Source organism: Lacerta agilis, chromosome 3 (assembly GCF_009819535.1).
Source record: "Lacerta agilis isolate rLacAgi1 chromosome 3, rLacAgi1.pri, whole genome shotgun sequence".
In the NCBI taxonomy this organism is placed as follows: domain Eukaryota; kingdom Metazoa; phylum Chordata; class Lepidosauria; order Squamata; family Lacertidae; genus Lacerta; species Lacerta agilis.
This window is the reverse complement of record NC_046314.1, coordinates 4,068,494-4,092,890: the sequence shown is the minus strand read 5'-3', so window position 1 is coordinate 4,092,890 and position 24,397 is coordinate 4,068,494. Positions and strand designations below refer to the sequence as shown.

General features: G+C 46.8%; 1 protein-coding gene across 1 annotated transcript in view; it reads right to left on the bottom strand.

Moving 5' to 3' along the window:
- TFAP2B (transcription factor AP-2 beta) overlaps window positions 1-24,397 on the bottom strand; it is a 66,530-nt gene that overhangs the window by 28,210 nt on the left and 13,923 nt on the right. Inside the window, 3 exon segments of the mRNA XM_033142671.1 lie at window positions 1,068-1,186; window positions 5,969-6,188; window positions 12,950-13,012. Coding sequence (XP_032998562.1) covers window positions 1,068-1,186; window positions 5,969-6,188; window positions 12,950-13,012 — 402 coding nt within the window.

Here is a 24,397-nt window from a genome sequence, read left to right as displayed (position 1 = left end):
ACTGAACACTGAAGGGACTACTTGCAAGTAAATATGCATAGGATTGGGAGCTTAGTCTGGAATCTAGCAGCAACTACCCTTTCTCCTCTGCAACCCTGAAAAAATACCCCTACAAACACACACCACACACACACACACACACACAGAGAGAGAGAGAGAGAGAGAGAGAGAGAGAGATCCAGTTACAGGTGAGTAGCCGTGTTGGTCTGCCATAGTCGAAACAAAATAAAAAATTCTTTCCAGTAGCACCTTAGAGAGTTTGTTCTTGGTATGAGCTTTCGTGTGCAGGTATCTGAAGAAGTGTGCATGCACACGAAAGCTCATACCAAGAACAAACTCATTTGGTCTCTAAGGTGCTACTGGAAAGAATTTTTTATTTTGTTTCGACACACACACACAGAGAGAGAGAGAGAGAGAGAGAGAGAGCGCACAATTGCAATAGAAAGAAAGCTCCCATTGGCATCAATGTAGTTCCATTGGTATTACCTTCATAAGACAATGCAAGCAGCCAACCTTCCCCAACCCTCCCCTCCAAAAAAAAAAATCCACCCATGTTTAAAATTTCTGTTTTTATATTCTCCTCCATCCCAAGGAAGAGTTGCTGCTTAACTCAAATGTTCACACAGCGCCTCTTGGTGTATATTCATTTGCTGTTCTTCTTGGGTCTGTGCAGAAGCATCTCAATGACAGTTCCCAAGAAGACCTCTTTGGATGAATTCGGTTGTGACCCCTAGGCTGGTCGGATCAGAGGCGTGCTGACTCCAAAGCACATCTCGCTCCCCTCAATGGGACTCACTCCGAAGCACAGGCCGAAGTCAGGCCATTTCGGATGGCGAGATCTACACGGGCCCCAGAGTGGATATATGTGGGCCGAGCTTCGTGATGCTTGAGGTCTTTGTTCTTTATTAAACACTCCTGCTTCCCGCATAACGGAGCTTCGGTGCTACCCCGCCGGCAACGATTTCCACTCAACGCACCAGCCTTGGGCGAAATGTCCCCGCTCCCCCGCCCTCGAGAGCCGCCCGGGGGCGCCGCGGGGGGAATCCGCGCGGGCCGCGTCTGCTTACCTTCCACCAGGGAGGTGAGTAAGGTGACATTTGCCGCTTTGCGCCGGCCGGCTGGCAAATTCAAGCCGATTTTTTCTAGCCTCTCTCGCAACGATCTGCCCCCGTTTTTCGATTTGGCTCTGCAATGGCAAAATGGGGAGGAGAGAAGGTGCTGATTCGAAGCTGAAGGAATGTTCTCAGGAAAGAAACGTGGTTTTTTTTTGGGGGGGGAAGCGACTATGAGGCAGATCCCCGGAGCTGGAAGGGGCTTTAGCGCGCGTGACTGTGTCTGAATTGCAGCTGACTGAGGAAGTTCTAGCAGACAAAATTGAGAAATGGAGAGGGGGGGGTAGAGAGAGAGAAGTAATGAGAGACAGACAGGTAATGAGGAAGGAGGGGAGAGTGGGGGAGGGAGAGAAGCAATGAGACAGATCGAAAGATGGGCAATGGGGAGGGGGAGAAAGGAAAGCAGAGGGGACGGAGAAACAATGATTCTCGAGGAAGAGTTAAGCTGAGGGATCACAGAATTGTAGAGTAGGAAGGTGTCCCAAAGGGTCATCTAGTCCAACCCCCTGCAACTCTGGTACTGGTTGGACCCTGCACCAGGAAAGCAAAACCAAGCGCCCAACCAAGGCAGCAGCAGACCGATTCGATGAGTTTTTATTTGAACACTGGTTTCATTGTAGCTTGCTCCTAGTAAATGGGTAGATCATGGGCATAGCCGAGGGGGGCAGGGGGCTGGGAGGCAGCTGCCCCCCTCCTATCAATAAAAATCAATTTATAAAATGCATAGCTAACTGCGGTTCTCTTCCTCCCCCCTTAACAAAAATCCTGGCTACGCCCATGAGATAGATTATTAGCTTTGAGGAAAAGCAAATGTCTAGCCTTGAGAAACACCTCCGTCCGTGGCCATAAAACTGGAAAGGTCAGAGAAGTAGGAGATCAAGACTTCCGGGATACAGGTGGGTGTGGAGAGGGGAGTGACTGCTTGTACAACTGCCCTCAGCAACGTGAAGAGTTTAGTATTGATTCGGAGTGTGTGCCTTTTAATTGCAGCTGGCAATCTTTTGACCAATTTAAATATATTTGCCTATTATTGAAATCTTGGTATTGCAGGCACATTTTAACAATATCTACCATTCCTTCTAGAAAAAGACCTCTTATGATCCACTTCAGCATCATACCATAAATCAAAAAAAGCCCACAGAACTGGCAGCCCTGCTTTTTTAAAAAATGAGCCCTCTCCAATTAAAAGTGGGACCCACTGAAGGAATGGAAGCTTTCACTAGTTGATCTAGCAATTAAAAGATTGCAGCTTTCAATTCATTTGACAATAGCAACAGACTCGCCTTGCAATGACAGAGGAAGACCCCACCTCTACTTCTGGACTTCACTTCTTCATCAAGCAAATGGCAACCATTGGCAAGGATGCAAGTGTGCATATGAACATAGATGGATGCATGCTAAAGACCACGTGCCCAAGCTTCACACAGGCTGAGGAGGCCCCAGTTTTACCTTTAATATCCATGGCTATTAACCCACCTAGAAATGACACATTGTCTCATACTACAGGAAACGGGGGGGGGGGATAAGAGGGAAAGGACTTACTCTACAACTGTGAGGATCTTACATTAGAGATGAGATTTCTGCACTGTTTCCCATCCTCTCTTCTGAAAGACACACTGGCCACCCTGTAGAAAAGACCTTCACCAGGAGCAGAGGAAGGGGGGTGCAGTGGGGGCGATCCACCCCAGGTGTCACCACTGAGGGGGGTGACAAAATGCTGGGTGGCAATCACTGCGGGGCCTGCAGCACGCCTGAGCCACACATCTCTCCTGGGAGTGACGCAGTGGCTTGGGCACCCACACGCTCTGCGCTGCCCAAACGGTCCACCTACCCCTTCCCCTCAGCTGTAGGTGGCTGAGTGGGAGGAGGCAGGCAGACTCAGTGGTGTCAAGTATCCCGTATTGGCCGGGATTCCCCCGTTTTTAAATGCGTTTCCCGCTCTTGTCCCGGATGAATCAAAATCCCGTATATTCCCGGGTTGTGTGAGAAAGTGGATGGGGTGCTTTGGGTGAGGCTGCTGATCCCTTATTTTCAAATCCGAAAGTTGACAGCTATGGGCAGACTCCTCAGAGGCCACACAGAGCGTCCTGCTCCGGCTCACCCCGCCCCACAGACAGCTTGCCCCATCCCGTGGGCAGCTGGCCCTGCCCCCGCAAGTGGCTGGCTCCGCCCCTGGGTGCAGAGTGCGCGCCCTGCCCCAGGCGCCTGATCAGCTTGCTCCGTCACTGAGCTTTACACCCTTTCTTTTCAGGTAAAGAAAGGGAGTTAGGATCCTAGGCCAGCTTGAGAAGACCTATCAGAAAGGCTAGAAGGTTGTCTGCATGCTAAACTCCTTTATTCCTTATTCCTTTTCCTGAAGTCAATTAGGTTTTAATATTAGCTGGTGTGGTGCCCTCCAGTTGTTGGACTACAACTTCCATCAGTCCCAGCCAGCATGGCCAATGGTCAGGGAGGATGGGTGTTGTAGTCTAGCAACATCTGGATGCCACTATGTTAGGCTTCAGTTGCAAAAGCAGCACTGTGGAGTCTGGCCAAAGGCCTATATACTTAGGCACCCCGTTTCACAAAGTGGTGAACCATGTGCCAATGGAAAGTACATAATCAGCAGACAAGGCCCATAGCCCTCTCCCTCTGGTTGTTCCCCCTTAACTGTCCTTTAGAGGCATCATGTGTTGTAGCCACTGATAGGCCTGCCCTCCATGAATTGGTCTCAACCCCTTTTAAAATCATCACCACATATTGTGGCAGTGAATGCCATAGCTTCACTATGCCCTGTGTGAAGAATGACTTCCTTTCGTCTGCCTGAAACTTGCTTCATTTTGTTTGAGTACCGTGGGAGAGGGGGAAACACATCTCTCTATCCACTTTCTCCAAATCATAAATATTTGTGAACACCTCTCTCATATTCCTCGTTACTCACCCTTTTCTAAACTAAAAAGCCCCAAACACGGTAGGCTATCATTTCCTCCCAGGTGGGTCGCTGTGACCCAGTGATCATTTGGGTTGCTCTTTCCTTGCAATCTCATTGCCATCAGCAAACATGGTCACCTTACTGCTCACTTCTAACTCCAAATCATTTATGAACCATTTAAAAAAAAATCCAGTCCCTACGCAGATACCTGTGACACACATCCTGACACATCCACTATGAGGATTGTCTATTTATTCTTACTCTCTGCTTCCTGTTCTCTAACCAGGTACCATCAGAGGACCCATCCTCCAATTCCATGACTGCTAGAGTTACACAATATCTACCAGGTCACCACTGTACACTTATTCAATGGCATTCTCAAAGAACCAGAGTTCAGGCTCAGATGAGATGTATCACATTAACTGAAAGTAAGGATTGTTTCCATGGTGGGGTGTGAAGAGCAAACGGAGCCCCTGCACCAGGCCAGCTCTTGCCACTGGAGCAACACACCCCACCACGGAAACACTCCTTAAGCGGCTTTGGTGTATTTCCATGGAGGGGCGTAGATGGCGAACGGAGCCAGCTGTGGGAGGGCAGCCCTCACCACTGAAGTGATACCAGCCCCGGGTGGTGTCATTCCAATGGCTGGTGTTGCTTTGGTGGTGAGGGATGGCCAGGCGCAGTGGGCTCCTTCGCCCTCCGTGCCCCCCTTCATCCCCCCAAGGGCACATGTGTCCGCCCCAGGAGCAGTGGGAGCACTGTCCACCACTCATCCCTTCTTCCCTGGCAGGAGGGAGGAAGCAGCATTTTGTGGTTGCCTCTTGTGCCAAAATGTCTTGGGCCAGCCATGTGCCTTAGCAATTCTTACACCAACCCTTTAAAATAAGCCAGCATTATGAATTCATGGAGTGGGGAGTTAAGGTTGAAAGTGAGCGCTTTGCCTAAAAGAGATGGCTAGCCTACAGCACTCAACATGTTGTTGTACTCCAACTCCCATCAGCCCTTGCCAACATAGCCAATGTTCAAGGATGATAGAACTCATAGCTCAGCAACATCTGGAAGAGCCCAGGCTAGCCACTCCCGGCCTAAGGCCACCTAATGTATTTTGACCCCTAGAATGCCTGGATCACAACTTATCTCCAGGCTATTACCGTACAACAGCAAAAGTGCTGAATATGCATAAATTATCATTTATCTATTATATCAACCCTACCCTTCAAGTAACACTTACTTAAAATAATGTTTTAAAAATAGATGAAAGCAAAAATAAGACATTTGTGATTTCAGCATTGCAGGGGATTTGACTAGATGAGCCTTCCAACCCAATGATTCTGTGATTCGTGGTTATTGACAACAACGACAACAAAACAACAACTAATTAACATATCACAGGAAACAAAAAACAAATGGCACCCAAGCAGGACAAGGTCCCAAAAGGACATGAAAGACTCAGTCGTAGGCAAGCCTCACTGGGGGAACACTCCAAAGATGGGGTGCCACAGCTGAAGAGAGTTTTTTCTCACTTGCTACGTACCTCATCTCCAAAGGCACAGCCACCTGGGCCCAGAAGATGATCTTAACATTTGGGTAGATTCATTTGGGAGCATTTTAAGTACCTGAGTCCCAAGCTGTATATTGCTTTAAAGGATATGCTCCTGAACTTTGAACTGTGCTCTGAAAAGCAGTGCCAATGTAGTCCTTTAAGAACTGGTGAGATGTGTTGCACATGACCAGTCCCAGTCAAAAGCCTTGCAGCCAACTGTTTTTTTCCCCAAGAAGTCCTCAGAGGCCCATGCATGCATAGTGGTAGCCAGACTGTTAAATATATGTTCTATGAGGTCTTCTATGTGCATCAACATCAACAGATACTCACATAGCTGATCCCTGTAACAACACGTAATAAATCTCACACATAAGCACACATATACCTATCCCAAGGCCTTACCTTCTAAGTACTCCTCCAAGAAGTGAGGCATTCAAACATTCTGGGGGCGAGAGGCGCCTCTGAACTTCTCCAACAGTGACTTTGTACTTGGAAGTTGAGCTGAGCAAGGAGAGCCGCCCAGGTACTGAACAAAATACTTCGCCTGTGTTCACAGACATGCCACCAAGGAAGCCGTCTTTGTTCATCATCAGGGAAGTTACAGATTTTGGAGGAACTGGAACTGGGGAGACAGAAAAGTAGGTGTGGGAAACAGCACACTTCAGGGTGCAGCTCAGTCATAAGACCACATTTGCTCAGCCAGAAGTCAGTCCCATTGATTCAGCACCTTTTGTTTGGATGGCTTAATGCCATGGCTCAGAGTCATATGGGGGAATCCTATCACAGGGCTGGTTCTTATGGAGCTGCCATGACAGGCCCCAATGTCACATTAGCAGTGTTTCACATAGAAAGACCCTTTGGGCGTTATCCTCAGAAGATGAGAGCTGCTAAACTGAGAGGGGCCAAAGGACCCCATCCAGAATGACAGTGAGCAGAGTGGGACAGCTGCCATGCAGCCTGAATCCATACTTTACGGCTCACGGTAATGCTTGGAAGTCAGTCTAAGACTAAGCTGTGGGCAGAGGAGCTCTTTTCCAGGACAGTGAGATTCTTCTTTCAGGAAGGAGCAACTGTGGCATAATAATGAGGAGTCAATCTCGGACATTAGGCATTTCTGAACAACACAGAAAGAAGCCACATTGCTGAAGGTGGTGTTGGCAAGAGTCCCATATTGCCTCAGGTTCCATGGAAAAGGACCACATGGCAAATTCTTCCCATGGAAGTAGTGAAAGGAGACATGCTGCAATGGGTCCCAGGACAGCAAGGTGAACTTGGAAGGGAAGGGAACACAACCCATATGGAATAAGTCAATACCTACAATACTACCAGACTTAACATCACTGTTTCCTATGCAATCAATAGCTCGCATATTTTGTGCTCCTGGGTACTAAGTCTCCAGTATAATGCAAAGATGGGTCGTTCTAAGCTCTCCAAATGGGATCTAAAAACTCAGAAGAAGAAAGGGGTGCACTGAAAGTTGGCATACTGCCTTTACATGTCTATCAGAAAACATTCAGCTGCCATGGGGTTGGGCTGGAAAGCCTTCTCCACCAGCAGAAGTTGCCAACTAGTTTCCTTGCACAACTCCTAGTAAATACCTACATAATAGAAATGCAATATATTAAGGGTCCCCACACACACACACGCTGCCCCATGCCAGGACAAGATTTCAATCATTTTATATCTACCTATTGGGTGCTAGTTTTACTTATTTGCTTAATTATTCATAATCCACCCTGTGTGTGTGTGGCAGGGTACAACATAAACATGGCAGGGTACAACATCAAAACACAATAGGCACAGGAATGGCATTGGTGGAGGGGGATGAGGAACCCCTCTCGCCATTGAGAAGCAAGGTTTAACAGGAGGGTGTCTATGAGGAGAGCCAGTTTCTATTGGTCAACTTGAGTTCAGCAGAGTACAGCTGTTGTGTCCCAGTTTCTTTAATTTTTAAATCTGTGGTGGAGTCTCCTTCGTTGGAGGTCTTTAAGCAGAGGCTTGACAGCCATCTGTCAGGAATGCTTTGATGGTGTTTCCTGCTTGGCAGGGGGTTGGACTTGATGGCCCTTGTGGTCTCTTCCAACTCTAGGATTCTATGATTCTATGATCTTAACTAGTGCACAAACTCTTGAGTTTCCGCTCTCTCTTTCAGAGTGACATGGAGCCTGTGCCCTAAACCCTTACATGGAGTGGGAAAGGGCATTTTACTAGAATTATAGAGTTGAAGGGACCTCAAAGGTCATCTAATCTGCTGCTGTTGCTACGGCATCTTGGATAGGTGGCAATTAAGCTTTGAAAACATCCAATGAAGGAGAGGCCTCCATCTTCCAAGGGAGTTTTCCTAACACTTTGTCAAAATCACCAATATTGTAATTTCAACCCACTGCTTCAGGTCCTTTCCGAAAGCGTCAGAAAATAAATTACCACCATGTTTTAAGATGCTTGTCATATCTCCACCTCTTAATTGACTTTTCCGGGCTAAATAGCATGTTAGGCCACACCTGCTGAAGCTAATTTTTTGCACGGTTTTTAGGGTGGGGAAGCCAATCCCTGTTGTATTTGGTAACCCAGTTGTCTCTCAAACCAACAATTGTATATCTTTCTCTGCGCCAGTGACTGTTTCAAGCTTTTTCACAGATTAGATATTTAGAACACCAACCCATGAATCTATTAGTTTAACCCCAGGGTAGTTGCAACAATACTCCAATTAACCCTTCATAGGTTCTTCCTTATCTCTAGGGAAGTTGCCCTGGTGTTTCTAAGTATATTTGTAATTATGTAGAAGTTGGAGACAGCAGGCGGCCTTTACTACAACCACATGGTAAAACAGAATATGTAACAAGGACAATTAGAGATCCACAGCCTGACCCACTAACCCATTGAGCCAGAGAAACTTGTATGGGAAGCTCATTTAGGCACCATGAAGTGACTGGGACACCACATTAAAAAAAAGGATTTTGGTTTAACTTGTTCCTGGATCACATCTATAAATATAGGTTTTTAAAAAGAGGAAAGTAAGCTTTTGAGCTGTTCAGTGTAGCTCTGTAAATTATAATGGACAAGCCAATGCAAAGGAAAAAATATCAGTGTTCTTAATAGTATTTGTGGGATAGAGCAGTCAAGTCCAGCATTTCCTGCTTGCTAAAATGGGCACTCAGAGTTTAGATTGGTCAGTAGCTTCTCTCCCTACGTATAAACTGTAAGACACTTTGTGCACTGTATAAACAAATACTTATTACTTGTAAATATTTGTTTCATTATTTTTTAGTACTTTTTCACAAACAGAAAAAGGAAAGGAACGCAATGAATTGCTAAACTGGTAAGCTTAGCAGCTGGATCATTTTTGCACTGGTTTGATAAAAGCTTGTATATTTGGGGTTTTTTAACCCTTTATCCTGGCTTGGAATTGATGAAAGCAATATTTTTATTTAACAGTAGGCAGACTGGGAGGGCTGGGTGTGTAAAAAAGCAAATCATTCTAATTCCAAATGAAAATTGAGCTCACTACTGAAAAGCTGTTTTTTCCTAAGATTCGAAGTTGCTCAAACTATTTATTTCAAGAATGAGTTCTGTTTTAAGAGAATTAGAGCAAATTCACCAACTGTAAGTAGACTTGGGTATAAAGTTATTGAACAGGGCACCCCCCAAAAAAAACAAATAAAAGGAATTTATTAATGATATATTTTGCTTGCTACTGAATTTTTTTTAAAAAAAAAAACCTATGATTTGCAGCAGGTGCTCTGATCAATCAACCAATCACTGTAATTTATACAGAGACTGACTGCATCCCTCCCCCAGTTGTTTCATTTGCTGCCTGTAATTGAGAACAAACCATATTTAAGGTGCTCTTCATGCAAGAGTTAACAAGGGCTGACAGCTGCTACTATTGCTGCTTCCTTGAGATCACTGCAGACTGGTGTTACCTTAATGGACAAAGCGAGTTCTCAAGTTCCAAAAGGGAGAGAAAGAGACATTTGGATTCTACAAACATGCCCTGCAGGAAGCCAAATATATGGCAAGTCCAGATTCTGTACTTTACACTCGTTCTTATATAGAGCAGATGAAATGGTAAACCGGACTGTCCCACTTCAGATTGAAGGTGAATACTTTTTTTTTTTTTGAGGGGGGGATTTCTGGATATAGAAAACTAAATATCAGAGGAAAGGGTTATAACCTAGCCGTTTTCCTGATGTGCTAGATTTCTTACACTTAGAAATGTTATCCAAAGGCAAAACACTGCACCGCTTGAGCCGCTCGCCTGCAATCTGAAGTAGTAGTAGTAGTAGTTTGGATTTGATATCCCGCTTTTCACTACCCGAAGGAGTCTCAAAGCGGCTCACAATCTCCTTTCCCTTCCTCCCCCACAACAAACACTCTGTGAGGTGAGCGGGGCTGAGAGACTTCAGAGAAGTGTGACTAGCCCAAGGTCACCCAGCAGCTGCATGTGGAGGAGTGGAGACGCGAACCCGGTTCCCCAGATTACGAGTCTACCACTCTTAACCACTACACCACACTGGCTCTCCAGTGGTACACTCCGGTAAGAAGGCTACCGCAACTACTATTTGTGAGAACCAGGTCGCAGCTTTCTATGACACTTTCATGCCTCAAAATGAATCGCATCTATAATTGGTTAGGAGAGAGGAAAGCCAACTTTTAAGAACTCCTTAAGGATTCTTAATATCATCATATACAGGCGCTAGAGTTTGTCAGGTGTGAAGTACTATCTAAGCTATTTCAACGGGACTCTTTATTTCCAGCTATGTACCCCTAGGAAAAGGATTGTTGCCCCATTCATGAAAGTACTCTTAGTGGCAAAAGGGGCGGGAGTTTGGTGCGCGCGCGCTGCATATACATTGATTATATACACATCTCCCGAGCTTCCCAAACGTGTAAGATCGAGTGTCTTAACAGGCTAGTCTTACCAAGGAAATTGGCAAGTCAATAACCTCAAGGGAAGGAGTAGACAGAACAAGCTTTATTACAAAGTATTTCCTTCCACCACACCAGAATCCCACACTAAAGCGCTGTAACAACTACAGAAGTCCCAAGCCCGTGTTAGATTTCATAGATCCGTGCTGCTTGGTGCGGATTGGACGGAGGTTTCAAAGTAAACGACTGAGTGGTTTTGCCTCATGGGAAGCGAAAGCCGGCTCGGCTTCCGTTTGCTCTTCTCGCTCATATATTTTATCTTCCTTATATTCACGCAGTTCGATTTATAAAAATATATATATTTTTAAAAATATATATCTACATCGCCCTTCTTCCGAGATTCATAGGGCGGTTTACAATATAAAAACCCAAAAATACGTAACATAGTAACAAACTAAAACAGTAAACCGCCCCCGCCCACATTTAAAAGTCCATAGATATTTATCTATATATCTAATCGATCTATGACTAGTCTAGGGCGAGGTGTTGCAGGGGCTTATCTGTGAAATCAATCCCAATTGAGTGAGTTAGTTGTAGCTTAACTGCGCCCTGTGGATAAGGGGAATGCACTCTGCACATGCTCAAACGGACTATCTTCATAATTAATATGTATCTCCTAGACCTTATTATCTGCATGGTAAAACAAGTTCTAGGGGTCTCATATCTTTCAGCTGGATCCAAAACTTGATTATTGCTAGCATTCTTTAGGTTCTCACCAGAACTTCCTTCCAAAAGATGTATTTAGAATGAATATATTATTATTATTATTATTATTATTATTATTATTATTATTATTATTATTATTTATTTGTACCCCGCCCATCTGGCTGGGTCTCCCCAGCCACTCTGGGCGGCTTCCATCAAATATTAAAATCCCCTCCCCTCCCTTTTACCCCCCTACTCTGCATTTTAGAAAATTTTATATTAGCTCCTCCGTCTATCAGGGCTCCTGAACGCCTTCCATGACCAGAAAAATAAAATATCAGATCACAGAAGGCATTTAATTAGAAAGAAACGAAAAAAATCCAATCTGATCAAACAGAGTGGGGGCGGCAACCTTGGGGTCTCGGCTGACCAGGCCTAAAATAAGTCTGGGGGTGAGTTTTGCTGGCCTTCCTCTGCAAAGACCCCCAATCCTAACAGCCTTCAGCCTCTGTCGCCCCTTGCCGCTTAACTGGCGTAGCGAGGAAATCACAGCAGCTCTCACGGGCAACGCAACAACATGGTCACGCCAAGAGAAAGGGGTCCCATTTTTAAAACGAAGACGACCCCCTTACACACCACTTGATTTTTAGTTCCACCCTCACACGAGGAAACTGCACCCTTACAGGGCAGGTCTACACAGATTTACTCCGAAGCAAGCCTCAGTAGTTTACTGCGGCGGCGCGCGGGGGGGGGGGGGAAGGGTCTCAACTTTATTCTACAAGTGGCAGCGCCCCCTCCCTTTTGTCGATCGAGAAGCATTTTTAATAGGCGCTGAAAAATATTTACAGCTGGAATCTCGGCCAACCCTATAGGTCTGAGTCATTTCGGGCCGCAAAGTTCTCAGGCGCGCTTATCCAAGAAACCATTCGTCTGCCCCGAAGAGTTTTAGAAGGACAGGTTAAATCAAGGGGTGTAAATGAAAGAGCCTGAGATGCGGTTCTGCCCCCTTGTCTTCAGCAGAAAGAGGTTGCCTGTCTCCAGGATTGCCACTACTAGGAGGACGCTGCTGACTGGGTTCGTTGGTTTGTTAAATTTCTATACCGCCCTTCATCCGAGCATCGCAGGGCGGTTTACAATAAGACCATAGCAAAACTAGAAAGATGCCCTATCCCTAACGCTGCTCGTCTTTCCTGCATTGTGGAATCTGAAAGTATCTTGCCATAATTGTTAGCAGCAGGTATGCTACATTTCTTGGGTTGTGGCGGAAGGAATACATTCAGGAAACAGTTTTTTTTCAGCTTTAGAGGACTTGCGTTGGAACTGAGTACTCTTACGAAGCCTGATCCCTATACATATTTACTCGGGAGCAAGTCCCACCACGATCGATAGGACTTGCTACCAGAGAAGCATGCACAGGATTGCAGCCTTACCTGGAAGTCAGTCCAAGACAATGGAACTTACTTTGCGGGGTGGGGGTGGGGGGGTTAAATTAAAATAAGTGACCAGAAGACCAGATCCAAGGGTCCAGCAACCTGTATCCTGAAGTTGTCTCCGAGGAGCAAGGGCTCCAAAAGGCGCCCTAACCCCACCCGCACTTTCTCCCCAGTTGCTTAATTTGGTTGGGACCATTCTCACGTCCAGGATCCTTTTCACCCTTTCCTTACGTGGGGATGTGCTTCCAATTAAATGTGTTGAGGTCGGAGCGCGAGTCCTGCAGCCAACTGGGCGGTGGATCTGGATGCCAGTGTCTCATCAAACCCATCCTCCAAGTAAGTAGACCCTTCAGGCTGCAACCCTGTGCATACTTACCTGGGAGTAAGCGCCGTTGAACACACTGGGACTTACTTCCGAGTAAACATACATAGGATCGGGCTGGACATGAGGGGGGAAAAAACAAAACAAGAACACACACACTCTACTTGATGTAAAAGAAAATATTCATCTGAGTCAGAGGCTGCGATCCTAAGTCAACATGAGGGACCCTCATTAAAATGAACGGAACTTGCCTCTAAGTAGATCTGATAGGGACTGGAGTGCAAGGGGAGTTTAAACAGATACTGCACTTGTCGCTTTGCCCGCTTATACAGTATAACTGAAGCGAATGCATTTCATAGCATTTTCCCATGCAGGTACCGTCTAACAGGTATTATCGCGCCTGCCTGCTGCTGCTTCTTGTTGTTGTTGCTACAGTCCCTTTGAAAGAAGCAGCCCTTTATAGTAAAGGGCGAGATGACTTGGGCAGACGTTTCCAAATACACGGATTGCTCCTGCAAACCTCTACATAACCGTATCCATTGGAATATCATAGCTCCGGAGATGTGCGCTCTAATCTCCAGTCCATCTTTTGAAAATTGCCTAATTCTTCTCTCTCTTTTTGATGGGAGAAAGGAAAAGTGAGCCTCCCATGGAAGAAACTATAGGGATCGAGTTATCTAGATCTGTATAAAACAAAATAAAATAAGAAATTCCTTCTAGTAGCACCTTTAGAGACCAACTCAGTTTGTTCTTGGTATGAGCTTTCCTGTGCATGCACATAATTACTTTTACATTAAAGCTATTGCCAAATGTAATGCAATTTGTAGATTTCAGTTACTCAAGATATACCCATTAGGTGTACAAGAGCGGGGGCGTACGTACGAGGCACAACGCACAGCGAAAGCACACCCTGTAGCTCATGATGAATTTTAACCTAAATTCCTCCTCCACTTATTGTTGTTGGTGATGATTACGATGATCCAGAGGAGCTTTATTTTGTTATTGAGTTCAGCGTAGCAACGATTTTACCCTCCCAGCCACATGGTACCTATATTTAACCTCCACTGTCCCTGAACACCAGCTGCAAGGAACCACAAATGGGGAGGGACCTGTTGTGCCCTGGTCCTCCTTGCCGGCTTCCCATGGGCATCTGGTTGGCTAGTATGAGAACAGGATAACCGACTAGACGGGCCTTGGGCCCGATCCAGCAGGGGTCTTCTTTTAGCTCAAACTTCTGACTGTTTCTGATGCTAGCGCTCAGCCCCGAAACTTTTCAGAGGCAGACTGACTCTGAGCATGGACAGAGCTCAGTTGGCTCCTCGCTGGGTCTGCAGTAGCCTACTGTTAACATCTGTTTTACTTCTCTGTAGCCATTGAATGCAAACAGGGCTGTCCAACCAGTAGATCGCGATCTACCGGTAGATCCCCGGCTGATCCTGGTAGATCGCGGGATCCTTATCGTGTACAAAAAGTTACGCGGGGGGAGCTAAAAAAAACTGTGCAATCCTCCCCTGAAAAAGCTCAACAACTCTGGGCAATCCACCTACCCCACGGATGCTCCTCCTCCCTCCAATGACAATGGGTAAAAAACTGCCAGTTTATATATATATATATACTGGGAGTAGATCACAGTCTCTTGGGAGTTGGACATGCCTGCATAGAATTTACTTCTTAGAAAATTTTAAGGATCGTTCTTCACTTTATCCGGAGGGAAGTACTGGAATTCCGGGCTGGTATCATTTCAATTTCCGAAGTGTGGCTGGGTGTGTGCCGTTTCTTAATGCTCCCCAAAGTAACCCCATCGCTCTGCATTGGGTAAACTAGCACAGCCTCTTTGTTCAGCACCAACGTTATTAGCGGCAGGGAACTGTGCCGGCCACCAGAAAAGTGACCCTAACCTGCAATTCCCCATTTGCATCCGCCACCCCAATCCGTAAGGCCATCAACTCAGACACACTTTGCAACAGCCCCCGCAGAACTCAGCGGGGGTCTTTCCGTTGGAGCAAATCCATGTTCCTGGCTAGTCATCCACTTTCTTTATGGAATTTACTCCCAAGTAAAAGTCACTAGGATTGGGGAGCGGGTGAGGGAGGGGAGTTAAGTAATTGCAGCTTTTCTTCCACGTATTATCATTACGTATAACGTATTTATTTATACCCCGCCTTTTTCCCTGATAAGGTCTCAAGGCGATTTACAGCGAGCCCCCCCCCCCTCCGCCACTACATCCTTTGCTTCGGCTGCTGTACCGGGCAAGGGACACCCTCCTCAGCTCTTCTTTCAAACCCAAGAGCCTCTCGTCTCCTTGAGAGCGCTTCCTCCCGCACCCGCTGCCACTCCGGTGTAATATTATAACCGAGGTGGGCGCTTTTGTTTTAATTTCTAACAGAAGGAAGGGACCGCCCTCCCTGCTTCGCTCCCCCTCTTCCTTCCTCCCTCCCCTCCTCTCTTTCTCTTGAGCTTATCAATAGGAGCGAGGGAGCCGCAGTAGCCGCTTGGTTTGCTAGTAATTATGAACGACAATCCTGTTCCCGAAAACGGGAGCTCTTAGTCGAGCGAGATCGCTTTGAAACGACAGCAGGAAACGGCAAGGAAATGGAGCGTGCAGCAACCCAGCGTGAAACTTTCGCTTCTTTACACGTTTCCATTTTCCGCGCATATATTAAGGCTGGGCGGGCAGGGAGAAAAGAAAATCGGATCTGCATTCGGTTGCTCCCACACAAGACAGCAAACAAACAGGGAGCGATTCCAAAGCAATGGGGCTCCCAAATAGCTTGTGATAGGATCACAAGCCTAGATTTATGGCGCTTCTGAGTTTCTGTTTATTTTCGTTTTATATATTAATCATACGTAAAAAAAATAAATCGCACTTAATTAGGGTTTGGAATCGTGGAATTGTTCTTATGTAATGTGGGTGTTTTCTGGAGCAACACCTCAAGCCACGACCCATTTGCTCCCGAGGAATCCTATTAAAATAAATCGGATTGTGCTAATTTATCTGGAAGTCTCTTTAAATTCTGCTTGTGTCGAGTAATGAGCGCACAATAATTCGAAAGTTTCCCTCTTTTGAATAGACAAGTGTGCTTGGAGATCGGTCCTTTGGATACTTGATGAGAAGTGAGTCCCGCGGGTTTCAACGGCCAGTTAAGTGTTCAAAGGTGCGGCAACGGCTTGGCCTTCAATCCCACGTGGCGCACACATTTCTCGGAAGAAAACATAGCAGCAAGGCCCAAGGAAACCAAGGCTGTGCCCTCCAAAGGCTGTGGGCCTACAACTCCCAGCACACCCAACCACGGGCCACCACTGCTGAGGGTGCTGGGAGTTGAAGTCCATCAGCCTCTGGAAGGCACGTGCTAAACAGCCCTGATTGAAAGCATTTCATCGGTGTAAATAAACATTTACTTCCAAGCCAAGCTGCAAAAACACATAAATATAGAATCACAGCGTTGGAAGGGACTCCAGAGGTCATCTGGCCCAACCCCTGCAGTGCAGGAATATCCACACACGGTTCCCCATCCTATTTGATACCATACCCGACGACCCTGCATAGCTTTGTAAATCTGCTGGTAGGTTTCCTCACATCAGCGGCAAACGACACAGAGAGGTTTATTTCCCTATTTTATATTATTCTGTCTCTTCTAGGACCAAAAAAAGGATGTGTCCAGTCGTGGTTGGCTACAAAGCTTCAGCTCCGGAAAACTTTAATGTTAAACCCATTTTCACTGAATGGAATCCTACACGCTCTCGAATTAATCTGTCCAGTTATTTCGATTTAAGCAGTGTATAGTGCCATCCTAAAAGACTTGCCTAGAATATCGCTATGGGATTTAGAACCCTGTGCCGAGGGTCTCACACAGCCTTAAACTCAACAGCTGGAAGAAAAAGGAGGAAGTTCCTCCTCCACTCAGCTCAGTTTTTGCATTTTCTGAGTTTCGTTGAAATGACTGGCAACAGCTCAAGCGATTTTAGCAAATATTTGCCCGATGCGGTCAGCTCTCGCTCTCGCTCTCTCTCTCTCTCTCTCCTGTACTCCAGATTTGTCTGTTCCTGTTCTCTTTAGCTGGCTGCAAGTTCCCTTCGCTTTGGGCAGGCGTGGTACTACTCCTGCAAACAGGTTTCAGGCAGGCCTACAAACCCGCCTCCCCGCTCGTGTGTGGGGGGGCTATCAAGTCATAAATCGCTACAATGGGCAAGTTCAAGACGCCCCTTGCCCTTTTCACACGGGTTGGACAAGGGCGTCAACATAAAGTGCTGCATTCAACTGGATCCCAAAAGGCAGCCTTAGAATGTCTCCCGGGCAAAAAGAGTTAAGCTTTGACCCGCCGTACCTGCCCCGCTGCATTCAAAAGCGATTTTTCTCGAAGGAGAATTAATACTAGCCGGTGGCCCAGAGCGGTCTTTTCCCTTCAACCGTTCCATGCAAAATGGTATCTAATCTTATCTATACATATATGTGTGGACTTCTTTCCTGATAGTCTTGACCGCTGCTGAACCATCCACAGGATCCATCCCTGCACACTACTTCTTAGAATGGCTTCCAAGGGTAACAAAAAACAACAACAACCGAATCCAGCAACTGTCCCTCTTCTTGGCCACTTCCTGCGCTTACACCATAAATCAAGAAGAAATGTGCATGCACACGAAAGCTCATACCAAGAACAAACTCAGTTGGTCTCTAAGGTGCTACTGGAAAGAATTTTCTATTTTGTTTCGACTATGGCAGACCAACACGGCTATCCACCTGTAACTGGAACCATAAATCAAGCACAGCCAACGCACATTTAAAGGGCACGACTTTCCTCAAAGAATCCTGGGAACTGTAGTTTGCTATCGGTACCGGGAATTGCAAGTCTAAGGTTGCCAGGATTCTTGTGTGTGCATTGAATGTAGGTTGATTATATGTGTCTGTGTGTTTTAAAACTACAATTGCGCTCGCCACGCAGAGGAAGAAAATGCGAGAGCGGTGGCGGACAGTTCCCGGTTGGATTCCCAGGGGTTTGCCCATCGTGGAGAGTCAGGATAAGATCCCAGGCATTTGCAGCTGGGATGCGTTTGCCGCTTTGAGGTCCAATTATCTACATATTGATCCCGAAGTAACTGCCAGTGACAATTTCAAGTAGGAGAGGGCTTCCTACTAGCCACATCCAAAACAGCCTAATAAACTACCAAGCCCTCGGGTTCAGTAGAAGAGTCATGAGGGTGGACCAGCCACCAGCCATGAATTCTGCAGAGATGGGAGAGAATCCGTATCACGCGACGCGTTCCTTTAGGAAAGCCTTGCAGCCAGTATCCCTCAACGCGGCTCCGCACTTCCGACAGACTCCACCCAGAGGCGGCGGGGACAGTGAGTCTCCTCGCCCCCGCTTTACCGCTCCGTGCATAATCAAAACATCGTTTCATCCAGCCTTTTAGCCAACGTGCCCCACCCTCAATGCCGGTGTTTGAAAAGCCATTCGAGCCGCTGGGAGATCCTGCTCCGAGTTGGCCGTTGCTAATATTTAATATCTGCCAATGCGAAGGGTTCATACATCTCGCCTCCCCCCCCCCCGCATCCAGCAAATGAAAGCGTGCGATCTGGCAACTCGGGTAACCCGGATTATCGAATCATAAGAGTTTGGAAGGGACTCCCAAGGGTCATGTAGTCCAACCCCCTACAATGCTTAGTTACTCTTGACCTTATGGGAGTAGTCTCCAAATCAGAAGTAAGCTCTACTGAGAAACAATTACCCTGTTTCTCCTAAAATAAGACATAGCCATAAAATAAGCCATAGCAGGATTTCTATGCATTTGCAAAATATAAGCCGTTCCCCAAAAATAAGCCATACCCCGAAAATAAGCCATAGTGACGTGGTACCTCCCATTAAAACAGCCTGGAGAGGCGTGGCTATGCAGCGTACCGATGCGACCCGGTTAAAATAAGACATCCCCTGAAAATAAGCCATACTGTGTTTTGTTGAGGGAAAAAATATATAAGACGGTGTCTTATTTTAGGAGAAACACGGTAGGTTCGCTATAAAGTAAAACAAGTTAAAAGACGTGGTGAAGTTTGCTCAGGGGTGTTCCAGGGTTGCTTGTTCTAGAGTTGGACTTGAATGGCCTCTGATCCGCATTTCACCTCTGAGGGTGGGGGCGGGAGGGGCTGCCGTGAATTCGCTCAATGTGCAAACGCTCCTCCGGTCGCAAAAGCTGCAGTCCCGAAGTGTGTGACTTGGGAAGGCCTCCCTTCGTTAGCAACAGGGTTTTCTGCTGAGGGATTTGGCTGCAGAACATCGCAGGGCGCGACGGAATCCCAGACTCCACTTCCGTGGAGGGGATTCTGCGTTGTCACCCTTTGCGCTCTAAAGCTGGGACTGGCTGCTGCTGCTGCCGCCGCCACCTCCCTCCGCCTGCCTTAATGGAAATAAGAGTTACGAATGATTTTTTAATGTCTCGTTGGATTTTTAGCCTGTTAATGTAGCGCATCCCTCTCATTATTACTTTATTGATTGCTCATTGACCAGCCCCCTTCAAATCGTATTAACCACCCTCTGCCACTTTAGATTAGGAACTGCTTCTCCCTCCCCCCCCCGCTTTCTTCATTTTTGTCTTTCTTTTCTTTTCTTTTCTTTTCCTCCCCCGCCCCCTCTCCAAAAAGCACCTTTCATTATATCCTCACCAGCACCCCAGCAACTGAGATCCGGCTTGGCTGGCAGCTTAATGTTGGCTCTAATGGGGCAGCTCAGAGGCGAGGGGCCACGGTCCCTGCCTATTGCATTAATAGCTCAAAGGGGGCTAATACAGAAAATTAGCCTTAAACGAGCTCTGGAGATCTCCAAATGAAAGAGCCATTTATCACGCTGGCTACCTCCACTCCACTCGTTTGCTCTCTCTACTGGGAACAACTCATTTCCTCTTAACTAAATTACCTCAGAAATGTCAAGGAAGCCCAGATCGCAAACATAACGAGAGAAGAGGGAGGGAGAGAGGGAGGGAGACAGTGTGCAGCTCACAACATATTGTGTTTCTGCGACGGAGTCAAGCGCCTCAGCCGGGAAACAGCGAGGTCGGGGAGAGAGAGAGAGAGAGAGAGAGAGAGAGAGAGAGAGAGAGAGAGAGAGGAATATAGACAACCCATCTGTTTACTTGAGTTCGAAATTAGTAGATGGAGAAGGAAGGAAGGACGAAAGAAAAACAAACAATTAAAAGACTGCACGCGAGGAAGACAGAACCTGACTATGAAAAGTAGTCTTAGATTAAATTAACAATTCGACCCAATGCACTTTTACTACAAAGTAAGCTCCTGCTAAACTCAGTGGGATTCGCGCTCTAGTAAGTTTGCTTAAGGCTGAAGTCCCTATGGAAGCGAGGATGTCTACTACTTCCTACTGAATTCAGCCGGGCAAACGGGGTTAGGATTGCAAATTAAATTAAATTCACGGGACCTTCAGCAGAACCAGGCCATCGGACTCTGAACTTAGTACGTGGCACAGCAGAGGCTCGACAGCACACGCGGGTCAGGTTTGGTTTTTGTTGCTCCCTCTGCTACTGCTTCAAAGAAACTAGGCAGGCAGGCAGAGAGTTTCGCACCCAGATCCGAAAGCAGGTTTATTGGGTACTGAGGACTGATTCATTCGTTCAAAAACATTGCTTGATTATTCACGCCTCGCTTTCTGCCTTGCAGCCCTATTCAGGGAAGTTTTTAGTGTGTGTTGTATTGAGCTTTTACTATTTGTTGTTGGGAGCTGCCCAGAGTGACTGAGGCAACACAGTCAGATGGGCGGCATAGAAATAATAAATTATTGTTGTTATTGTTATTATTGTTATTATTATTGCAGCTGCACGTGTGAACTGTCTGTATTGAAACGGAACTGCGTGTTTGCGGGGGAGAGGCGCCATTTGTCTGCAGGCCTTCTTCAGCCAGGCCTCCCAGCAGTTCAGAATCCAGCACGCACATGCGAACCTCCTCTCTCAGCCACCCAATTCCAACGGAGGTTACCACCAGCCGGATGTGTGCAAGGTGGAGATGTGAACTGAATTTTATTCTGGTTGGTACCAAGGTTTTAAACAGACGACTAGAAGGAATGAAGAGGGTTATCGTGTCGTCTTTCCTCCCTTCCCTCTCACGCTAAGGAAAAAAAGGGGGGGAGTGTCACACACTGGGACCAGCGTGGCAATAAAAGATGACAGATATCGCCATTACTTTCATAGGCCTCAAAGATCGCAAGACATGGGCGCTAAGGGATGAGCTGAATGTGTTAATAATTTATCTCCATATCGCATCTCCTTTGTCACTGGGATATTTTTGCCTAGAAAAATGGGCACCGCTCTGTGTGAAATAGGAAGCGTCACTCCATTTTTCTATCCGTTCACACGTAGCAGAGAGGGTTGCAGCTGCTTCCAGCCAGAAGAAAGAGAGCGGCCTTCTCTCTGCCACAGATACCACAACTATCTGCGCAAACACCTCGCGCCCCTGCAGCTTCCCTCTTCGCATGATCTGCTCAAGGACAGCCAGCCACAAATGCCACTAGGCCTTTCGTTGTTTTGCTACTAGAAACTTGTCCCTCGGAAGGGATTTCAGACTAGGCTCACTGGAAGGAAAACATTGAATTCCCCAGAATTTTGTATTGTGTGTGCAGAAAGTGTGGGGAGTCGTCCACACATTTGATTTAAAAAACAGGACGCTCTTCTAAGAGTAGTGAATGGAATTCTGGGCAGTGATTCTAACGCAGTTACTATGGCTTCCAATGGAACAGATAGCCCACTCCTTTATATTGATTTGAAAAGTAAGCCCACTCAGTTTAATGGGATTTGGTTCTATTAATGTTCCCAGGGTCTGCATACTATAAATTGGCATCTATGCTTGCAATCCTATATAACTTACCTGAGAGTAAGCCCCATTGAACTCAAGAAGCTCCCTTCTCAATAGAGGTGTGACAAGGAAGGCAATATAAACGAAAATGCTTAAGATCGTGCTATGAGTAATCAACTTGAATGAAATATATGGGGAGAGGGGGACAGGTAAGCCCCGCCCTGCATAATCGATCGCATGACGCGGTGCACGCACACCATTTGAAAAGCAATGCCAATCAACTTGGGGGACAGGGGGCGAATACTCCTTGACCTCTAGGAGTTGGCTCCTATGTAGATTGAATTGTTAGACAATATTATGCAACACACACACACACACACACACACACAGGGGAGGAGGGGAGGACTCCTTAGGACTAAGTTCGACTGGACTGACTTCGCTAGCAAAAGGCGACAGTAGCCGGGGTTGTCAACGTGGTGTCCGCGGGTGCCGTCGGACTCCAATTCGCTGCGGTACAAGTCATAAATGATGATCAACGTCATCTCTAGACATTGGCCATGCTGGCTGAGGCCAATGCGAGAGGGAGTCCAACAACATTTGGAAGATATATAGTCTCATCCTCAGTCACATCTACTTAGTTGTTTCATTGGCTTCGGTTTGTTTAGCGCCGCGGCCTTAAATTGATTGGCTTGCTCATTATCGAAATTTATACGACGCCGTTCTATAAAACATGCAGTTACTTCCCTCCCAAGCAAGTTATTCATAAGTACTCTGACTTCGGAAGAGACTTATGCTATAAGATTGGGCTGTAACGGTGCAACCCAGGAGAGATGCTACTGCCAGAGGAGTGGCTCCATTCAAAGCAATGGAAGAGCGCACGGGCTAAAGGAAGCAAGTACCCTGCTCCCGCAAGCAAAGTGCGCCAAGGCTGAGGCCGCGTTTTCGAAGCTGGGCTATCTGTTAACGAAGAGGACCCGAGAAAAAGCAGCGCGCTTATGAGCTCTATGGTGGCAGACCAATCTACCTGCAATCTACCTTTCCTGACCAAGCCAGTCAGCTGAAGAGGGCTCACAAGTGCCACCTGAAATCATCATCAGAACCGTGCCCTTCCTTTTCGTTTCATTCCAGTTTAGGATTCCCCATAAAGGCAGCAGTAATTCTATGGCCGTTTACTCGGGAGCAAGTCCCGCCCGCATCTGTGGGGCTGAGTTCTACGTAACTGTGTGGAAGTCACCTGCACTACTAGAGAACCAGTAGGATCCAGTCCCATCGGGATTTTGACTTACTGGGGAGCAGGGGTGCCAACTTGAATAAAATATTGTGGGGGCCCAGGTAAGCCCCGCCCCACATAATCGACCATATAATGTAGTGCACCCCCCATTGGAACAGGAATGCCCATCAACTTTGTGGGGGCCCGGCCCCCTCAAATATTTTATTGCGGAGGCCGAAGCCCCTAAGAGTTGGCTCCTATGCTGGGGAGACTGCGCCCACACGCAGCCTTGCATCGTGATGAAAGCAGCAGAAATTACAGGGCCCGAAGCTCTTCTCTCCGCCGCTAATCCATCTCTACCTTGGAGCCACATAGATTTGATTTTAAGGAAACAAATCACATCTTTTCCATTCAGCCTTCTTCAGTGGGATACCACGTTCAGCACATGTAAATACTTCCTCCTAAACTTAGTTCCTTAAGCCGCCTTTCCCTTTGATTATAGAAGCGGATTTTGGGACAGAAGCCTTGAGTTTCAGAGGAACTCTCAAAAATCGGGGTCTAAGACAGCTTTCTGTTTCCCTTTCTGTTCAGGGCTGGGGGAGCTTTGTTAGCTCGCTCGCCAGAGTGGTTCTTAATAAGGCGAGCCCCGGTAATTGTGGCTGCGGTTTAGGACGTCGAAGAGCCGGTGCTACCACGCCCATCCCGCGCAGTTCAGAACTGGATCTAGCAATAGTAATCCCGGAGATCATTAAATCTAGCAGCACCCCTCTCTTCGTCGAGTAGGGTCTGCTCAATGTCTATTGCCTTATCGCGGTAATCGTCCCACGTTTTCAAGAGTCTGTCAGGGAAATTCAAAAGGGGGGGCGGGGGAAGCTGGGGAAAGGGTGAAGCAGCTGCAATACGCCCAAAATGAGTTATTGTAATTACATTTAATTAGTTTAATTAGTTAATTATTTTGCTTACAGCTGTACAAGAGATTGCAAACATTTGTTAATATCACATTCCCTCTAACAGTATGGGGCGAAGCTACACTTACACTAAATCATGTATGCATGTGTAGATTTGTTTTTTAATGGAGCATGTGCGATTCGTAACCCTCCCCATCGCATGTTTTCCCGAAGGACAGGCGTGCGTGTGTGTTTGTGTGTGTGTGTGTCCACAGGCTGGGAAAACCCCTGACAACCAAGCTATTGCCACACCCGATCTCATGCACGTTTACTCAGGAGTTGTCCGCTGGGTTCAATGAGGCTTACTCTCAAGTGAATTGTGCATAAGGCTCAGCCTTAAAATCAAGGCTGCTATTGGGCAAGCAGCATGGAGGCAATATAAACAAGGGTCCCGAATCGCAACCGCCAAGGATCATGGGAATTTTGTTATTTAGCCAGAGCCATTGTTCTACGCAAAACGAGAATTGACGTGGGGAGGTGGAAGCTATGAAATGATTTGTGGCCGGTTCACAACTGGACTTTCCCCCTTTCTGAGGGGGGGAGGGAAGATACATTCCAGA